General features: G+C 45.1%; 1 protein-coding gene across 1 annotated transcript; it reads right to left on the bottom strand.

Moving 5' to 3' along the window:
• Positions 1–860: 860 nt before the first annotated feature.
• On the bottom strand, positions 861–6750 carry LOC115538227 (ubiquitin-conjugating enzyme E2 E1-like). The gene is made up of 5 exons (XM_030349884.1): positions 6606–6750; positions 3748–3791; positions 3438–3587; positions 1331–1389; positions 861–1019 (listed from the first exon to the last, which is right to left on the bottom strand). Exons 1-5 carry the CDS (start codon positions 6689–6691, stop codon positions 861–863), a joined length of 498 nt encoding a protein of 165 aa, XP_030205744.1. The 5' UTR covers positions 6692–6750.
• Between the last annotated feature and the right edge of the window lie 1522 nt (positions 6751–8272).

The raw sequence follows: 8272 nt of genomic DNA, 5'->3' as shown, positions 1-8272 counted from the left end.
GTCAGCAGCTGATGACCGACTTAAGTTCCACGATCCTTTGAGAGTCTGAGTCTGACAGACTCAGATTCGATTCACCATTCGATTCACCGGAAACTCGACTGAACCTGTTCAGTCGAGTTTCCGGTAGCACTGAGTCTGACTGACTCAGCTGAGAACCATGCAATGGGTGCATTCCATGATGCGATTCACCGCTACCGGAAACGGAAACTGGACTGACCGAACAAACAAACAAACGAACGATTCGCGAACGACTCATCTTGGCGAACTGACTGACGCGAACTGGTTCACGTAAACGAATCATTGAATCCACCATTAGTGTCGAACAGCTCGCGAGAGATGTACTCCTCCGGCACCTGATAGGTGATCTTTGGGCCGAGAGTAGGGTGAAACTCATGGCTGCGGCTGCCCACTGTGAACCTTGCACGTGTAGGGGTTGCATACTCTCTCGTTGCGTTGTGTGATTGAGACCACGATGGAACCATTGGCAGCCAGCCGTTTATTCTGGTGGAATATTTGACAAAGAAAATGTCAAATATTTTTTAATACAAATGCAGCACAGAACTTTCTATTGCTGTTCAGAGGACCCTCTAGTGGCGCTTGAACACTAGTCCTCTAGTAGCATTTGAGCGCAATTGGCGCTTGAACACGTCAGCATCCATCGGGAGAATCAAGTGAAAACACAAGGACATAAACCGTGAAAATGAAACATAAATAAGAAAATTATGCAAACGATTATGAGAACATTGAAAAAAAAAAAGGGTCCCTTTTGTATTACAAAGGCATTCTTACAACATATGCTCACACACTGTTTAAAAAAAATAATTATCAATATACATGGCTTTGGGGGTAGGGGGGCCGGGTCAGGCCACGGTGTCCCTCTTCAGGATCCTCCAGCGGTCCTTCAGCATGACGCCCGTGCGGCCGTTGTAGTCGTGGTCCAGCAGCATGCGCTTCCAGTTGCCCTCGCCGTGCTTCCTCACGGCCTTGGTCAGAACCTCGTCCAAGAAGGGTGTCCACTTCTGAAAACAAAATACCATCAGCACATAAAAGCAGAAGCTTTCAGCAGACCCTCGTCCATGAAGGGCGTCCACTTCTGAAAACAAATTAGACACAATCGTCACATGCATCGTCTGGTCGATTAGCAGAAGCTTTCATCAGGAGTCTCCAAAAAGAAGTCTCAGTCCTCGGCACACTTCTTTAAATCAGCCTATTCTATATTCTGTATTCTATTCCTCGTGCAATAATACTCTTTGGGGTGAAGCATCTCCACACAGAACCTTATTGCCAAACAGGGTCCTCAACACGGATCAGAATCCCACTTGAGGCTCACCTTCCGGCCCTTCTTGGGCGGCGGGGCGGTGGCGGACTGGGCGGACAGCCGGGGGCTCTCTGCAGAGACGGTGGGAGGGGAGAGTGAGGGGAGCTCAGCTAGCACCAATCAGCTTCAAATACTTAGAGCAGGGCTCTTCAACAGGGAGTCCGCGACCCCTAGGGGGTCCGCGGAGGTACTGCAGGGGGGTCGCGAAAGTTTTTGTTGATTCGACTTTTTTTTTATATTCCCCCGCAATTGTTTCCACAAATCGAAATGTCTTTAACTACACATTAACATGATCCAACACATTAGCCGCGTTTACATGGACACTTTTGATCCGATGGAGAGAGCTTTTCTCTGCCTGCTCCTTCAATTAAGAAGGATAGTTTAATATGAAACACAATTTATCTTCAGTTTGGGGGTCCTTGGCTGGGAAAACGTTGAAGACCCCTGGTTTAGTTTATTCGTTTAACAAAGAATTAGTCTCACCATTCAACATATTTAGATTTCGAAGTTGTAACATAGATTTGGAATTTCCTTGTGCTGGCTCCTTGAAGAAGAGGCCCTCTGTGGCCCAACGGTTGGCCAGAGAGGTAAAGGAGAGAGTGGGGATTTCTCCCAGAAAGAGCAAGAGGGCAGTCATTGCCCTGAGAAGACTAACCGTTTAATTCACAGCGTGGTCTTACCTTCACAATGACAAATTAACAACACAAATGAAAAGATTATCCATGGAATAGTCCCTTCCATTTCGGTGGAAAACTTTCCAATTCTTCTGTAAAATATTAGCAGTGATACATCCTTTTAGAAGTTCACGTGAATGTAAAAGCTCCAAGGTGGATAGGCAATCTTCATATATTGTATTTATTTTTTTTAGCTCAAAGCCAAAAAACAGCCAAGAAAGCGTAGGTCCAATCCCATAATATCCTCTGCAGCACTGGGACTTTAGCTACAAAACGATTTATATGGTTTGAGATTTTCTGGATGTGTCGAAACCCGTCAATATAGGGAGTGGTCTTGAATCCTACTTCCTTCTGAGGCACACTTGGTGAGTGGGGCTTCAGTTTGTAATGTAAACTAGATTTATTTTAACACACTTATATATATATATAAATGTTTCACCCTACTCTCGGCCCAAAAATGGCTCTACCACTACTTTAAAAAATTATTGATACATAGATAGAGTACACAAAAATTCAAGTAAAGGACGGTGTACATCAGTAATAACAGGTTTTGCAGTCATATAGATATTCAGAGCTCTGAGAGAAGATGGGAAACATGATGCATAAGGGCACTTTTCCATAGAGTGGTCAGGTCCCATTGGGATTTGATAAAGTGGTCTTTTTTATCTTTAGCAAACACTGGATTTAGGGCACATTACTCCTTGCAGAAATGTCTTGCAAATGTCTTTGTACCGGTCAATCCAGAGGTCCAGAGCTGCTCCTCCTCAGAGTCTGTCTCTTCAGGTGAGCAGACTCTCACCTGGCCGGACTTCTCTCTCCTCATGAAGGCTGGAGCCACAAAGGACAGGCCTGAAAACACACACACACACATAGTGCAAGAATATGATGATATTCTTGCACTATTGGTGGATCTTTCCGTTGCTCTATAGCCTTAGATGGCAATTAAAGTGGCACAGATACACTGATTGAAGATAAGCAAGCAACAAAGTACATCTTCCTCGGCTCTGTGACGAGGAAGATGATAAGAAGATAAGCCCTGCTTCTCCACTTGTTCTTCAGGTGCTCTATATATTGGTCAGGATATTCATCTTTTGATTTCCCTAAAATTGGCATTGGACATGATGATAATCTATTGCCGTACGGGGAAGGTTCGGGACTCAAAGAGAAATTGTTCTTCTTTTCAGTTTGTATTCAATTTTTTTCCTTTTTTTTTATGTTTGTTTACACAACCTTGTCCATTGGTAAGGTGCATGCCCCGTGGTCGTGAGTTTGAGTCCGAGACAAAAAACAATCTGTGTTTTCTTGGGAGTATTTTGTATTTGAAAGGTGGACAAAGTAGTGTTTTAGTCTCGTATCATCTGTCTTCCTGTGGTGGTTTAGCAGCGGATCCAGACGCGGGTCCTCTCAACATCGTAGCCAGAGAATCGCTTTTGTAGGGCTTGTGCGAAACGTCACCTTTGGGGGTTTGAAGGGGTAGTCTGGCGTGAAAGCGATGTCCAGGAAGAAGACTCCTCCCTCGTACACGGAGCCCGGGGGTCTCAGGATGGTGGAGCGCCACTCATAGATGTTGTCTCCCTTGGGCCCGGCGCTGCAATTTGGCGAATTGACACAAAGACCGCAAATGCTTTTGAACAAAGACCGCTGGACTTTTCCCTCTTCGCTCGCCGCTAACTAACCAGGGAATCCTGGTTAGTTTATTTTCCTCCGCTTAGCGCCACTCATAGATTATGTCTCCCTTGGGCCCGGCGCTGCAATTTGGCGGAGGGTCCAGTGTGATGTCTGCCAATTCCTTCTGAATCCTTTTGGCACTGGTGGACGGTAACTTTGAGGTCTTGTTCATGTTGGCTTTGCTTTCCCGTTTCTTGCAAGGAGTGCAGGAGCCCATTGAGCTGTTCTCGGCGATGCACTGGTAGGCGCTGCCCCGGTCGTATTGCGATGGTCGGCCGTGATCTTTGTTCTCTGGGTGACCAGAACACACAAACAATAAAGAACCCACACCCGTTAACCCCACTTAACCTAATAACACAACAAGTTATACAAACGAAACATGACAACAAATAGGCAGTTTTTCTTTTTGAACAAAACATTGAATTCGATACATTCAATGTCAAATAAAACAAGTAAATACATTTTTTTAATCTGAAGCCAGCATGTCCTACTTAAACGGTTTAATACTGCTGGCTTTTCTGCAGCAACGTCTTCCTTTCCAGCGGTTTGAGATTTGTGCTCCCATGCTTTTGGTTTAACAAAGGAACCCAATCGATGAAATTAATGAACAAAGACCGCAAGAGAAAAAGCGTGATTTTGGAGCTATTGACCCGACATCATGTGTGGGTGTAGTTTTCTATAGAAGTTTACATGTCCCTTAACTTAAAGAAAAGAAAAGAAAAAGGAAATGCTTTTGAACAAAGACCGCTGGGCTTTTCCCTCTTCGCTCGCGTTGAGCTGTTATCGGCGATGCACTGGTGGTCGCACCCGCGGTCGTATTGCGATGGTCGGCCATGATCTTTGTTCTCTGGATGACCAGATCACATTTGAAACACGTGCAAGGGTCCCATTGAGCTGTTCTCGGCGATGCACTGGTATGCGCTGCCCCGGTCGTATTGCGATGGTCAGCCGTGATCTTCGTTCTCTGGGTGACCAGAACACACAAACAATAAAGAACCCAAACCCGTTAACCCCACTTAACCTAATAACACAACAAGTTATACAAAGACAATAAAACCCCTTTTCCCCAAACATTATGAATGTTTGGGAAAAAAATCCTACTTTCTTCTGAGGCACACTTGGTGAGTGGGGCTTCAGTTTGTAATGTAAACTAGATTTATTTTAACACATTTATATATATATATAAATGTTTCACCCTACTCTCGGCCCAGAAAGAGTACACAAAAATTCAAGTAAAGGACGGTGTACATCAGTAATAACAGGCCGGACTTCTCTCTCCTCATGAAGGCTGGAGCCACAAAGGACAGGCCTGAAAACACACACACACATAGTGCAAGAATATGATGATATTCTTGCACTATTGGTGGATCTTTCCGTTGCTCTATAGCCTTAGATGGCAATTAAAGTGGCACAGATACACTGATTGAAGATAAGCAAGCAACAAAGTACATCTTCCTCGGCTCTGTGACGAGGAAGATGATAAGAAGATAAGCCCTGCTTCTCCACTTGTCCTTCAGGTGCTCTATATATTGGTCAGGATATTCATCTTTTGATTTCCCTAAAATTGGCATTGGACATGATGATAATCTATTGCCGTACGGGGAAGGTTCGGGACTCAAAGAGAAATGGTTCTTCTTTTCAGTTTGTATTCAAGTTTTTTTTCCTTTTTTTTTATGTTTGTTTACACAACCTCGTCTATTGGTAGGGTGCATGCCCCGTGGTCGTGAGTTTGAGTCCGAGACAAAAAACAATCGGTGTTTTCTTGGGAGTATTCCATTCCTTGGGAGTATTCAAGAAGCCTTCTTGGCTTTAGGGGCAGCAGCCTTCTTGGCTTTAGGGGCAGCAGCCTTCGCCGCTGGCTTCACAGATCTCTGTGGATGATGCCATTCCTGTGGAGGTACTCCACTGCCATCAGCATCTGGTAGAAGTAGAGTTTAGCCACAGCCTCATCCAGGCCTTGTCCCGCCTTCACCCTGTTAAACAGCTCTCCCCCCTCCATCAGCTCCAGGACAATGTAATAAGTGTCCTCTGTCTGGTAGAAGTACTCTGTCCTCTGAAAGGTCAAATAAGTTAAAAGATCCATTTACTTATTTGAGTTGATAGAATTGCTCAAAATATAATAAGTTAATAGAATTGCTCAAAATATAACCGTTCATAAAGCCCTTTCAATAACCCAAAACAAATAAGGTTACAACGGGAATCCCGTGGAGAAATGAATAGCCATAAGTGTAATACTAATATTCATCCAATGATTGACAGATCCCCGTACCCGCCCTTGGTTAAAGACTAACTTTAATAAAATTCTGTCCGATTTATGAATTCGTATTGTTTCATTAAAAATATAAACATTTCGGACCAGTTATTTCCAGCGTTTCTTTTCCTCCTCTTACCCATTTAAAGTTTGAGAATAGGTCGGCCTTGGGGCCGAAGTTTTCCTGGTAGTACTGTTCTGGCTCATACGGTCGCTCCTCAAACGCATTCCTTCTTGGGGCCCTTTGACCCTCCACTGCTCCGCCTCGGCTCTCACTGGACATGGGCTCCCGTGTTGGGGGCTTTTTCACCATAGGAGGAGCAGGTTGCTCGTCGACTCCCGCGCGTCTCTCCTTCTGAGATTCCTTCTGGCCAGGCTTCTCCTGCTTTGCTTTCTTAACGTCTTCCTTCTTTTTCTTTGATTTCTCCGTGCTCTCTGCCATGCTGAGCAGGTCATTCGCTTTACCAGATAAAACTGCGAGTAATGAGCGCCTTCGGAGGGAACCAGCTACTAGATGGTTCGATTAGTCTTTCGCCCCTATGCCCAGGTCGGATGACCGATTTGCACGTCAGGACCGCTACGGGCCTCCACCAGAGTTTCCTCTGGCTTCGCCCTGCCCAGGCATAGTTCACCATCTTTCGGGTACTATCGCACACGCTCAAGCTCCACCTCCCCGTAAGAACTGTGCCAAATCCTTTTGGCACTGGTGGACAGTAACTTGGAGGTCTTGTTCATGCTGGCTTTGCTTTCCCGTTTCTTGCAAGGAGTGCAGGAGCCCATTGAGCTGTTCTCGGCGATGCACTGGTAGGCGCTGCCCCGGTCGTATTGCGATGGTCGGCCGTGATCTTTGTTCTCTGGGTGACCAGATCACATTTGAAACCCGTGCAAGGGTCCCATTGAGCTGTTCTCGGCGATGCACTGGTATGCGCTGCCCCGGTCGTATTGCGATGGTCGGCCATGATCTTTGTTCTCTTGGTGACCAGAACGCACAAACAATAAAGAACCCAAACCCGTTAACCCCACTCAACCTAATAACACAACAAGTTATACAAAGACAATAAAACCCCTTTTCCCCAAACATTATGAATGTTTGGGAAAAAAAATCCTACTTTCTGAGGCACACTTGGTGAGTGGGGCTTCAGTTTGTAATGTAAACTAGATTTATTTTAACACATTTATATATATATATATAAATGTTTCACCCTACTCTCGGCCCAAAAATGGCTCTACCACTACATTAAAAAAATATTGATATTGTCACAAACTGGCTCAGCATATGTGACAAGGAGGGGAGACAAGTCAGGTTGAAAGTGATAAATGAACAGGTTTTATTATAACTTAAACAATCATATTTACCAATAGCATGAGGTGTGGAGAGTAGTGGCATCAGTGGTGAATGTAGTGCATGGATGAGTGAGATGTGTGTGCTGCTGTTGAGTGTAAAAGGAAGCCATCAAAAAGAACCAAGAACCAACAACCTGTAGCAGCGTGGAGCCTAGGAGAGAGAGAGACAATGAGACCAGGCTGGCTTATATCACCTTGGGTAGAGGCCTAGCCAGGTGTGAGCAACTTGCCCTAACGACCCTCCCTTTCAGCCAACTCCTGCAGGAAGTAATCAGCTGCCGAAAGGGAGGGGTCGTTACACCCCCCTCCATAAGAACGAGGTTCCACCTCGTGTTATACATCAAACAAAGTGCGAATATGTCCCAAACTGTCATGGTTCATACGTTACCAATAATTGACAGTCAGTACCGCACTCCCTCCAGGCTGCATCCTCCAATCTACGATTACAGTTTAACAAAATCAATTCAAAAACAACAAAAAGCCATTATACAGAGGCACTTGCATGTATGAATACGATTCAATATGCTCAGGGATCACACTTCACCCAGTTCTATGGTATCCATTTATCAAAACAACACGAATGTGAAGAAAGCAGTGGGGGCGGGGCGGGGAGAGGGGGGGTAATGTTAAGTCCTCTAACTCACAGCTATGGGAAGTGAAAGCCAGTCGATACATAGCAGCTCATTACCTATACATTCCACACACTACACTATACAACGATGTTAGTTTAACCAATGATACCATCTGCGTTTACTGGGAGGGGGGGACATGGACCACAAAGAGTGTCCATTTAAGTGATCAGTCTTTGGTGCAGAGACGAGTAGAATGCCGGTCCGTTCAGGCAAGGTACTGTCCATTAAAGAAGGCATACCCCTTACCACACACACACACACATTACACAGGTGTGGGGGAAATGGGGAAAAACTCAAACCATACACAAGCAAGGCTATGTCCAACAACAAGTAGTGTACACTCCAACAAAGCAAACCAAAAACCATTGTCTGCAAGAGGAGGAAG

This window comes from Gadus morhua, unplaced genomic scaffold (assembly GCF_902167405.1).
Source record: "Gadus morhua unplaced genomic scaffold, gadMor3.0, whole genome shotgun sequence".
Taxonomy (NCBI): Eukaryota; Metazoa; Chordata; class Actinopteri; order Gadiformes; family Gadidae; genus Gadus; species Gadus morhua.
The sequence above is the reverse complement of the archived record's forward strand: the minus strand, read 5'-3'. Positions and strand labels throughout refer to the sequence as shown.

Bases quoted from the DNA above. Each gene is read 5' to 3' on its own strand.
- LOC115538227 (XM_030349884.1), bottom strand. From the start codon at position 6,691: ATGGGCTCCTGCACTCCTTGCAAGAAACGGGAAAGCAAAGCCAGCATG. The intron at 3,792-6,605 runs GATTTGGCACAG...CAGTGCCAAAAG, and splicing joins CTGTCCACCAGTGCCAAAAG to GATTCAGAAGGAATTGGCAG. The intron at 1,020-1,330 runs GTGAGCCTCAAG...TTTTGTTTTCAG, and splicing joins CGCCCAAGAAGGGCCGGAAG to AAGTGGACACCCTTCTTGGA.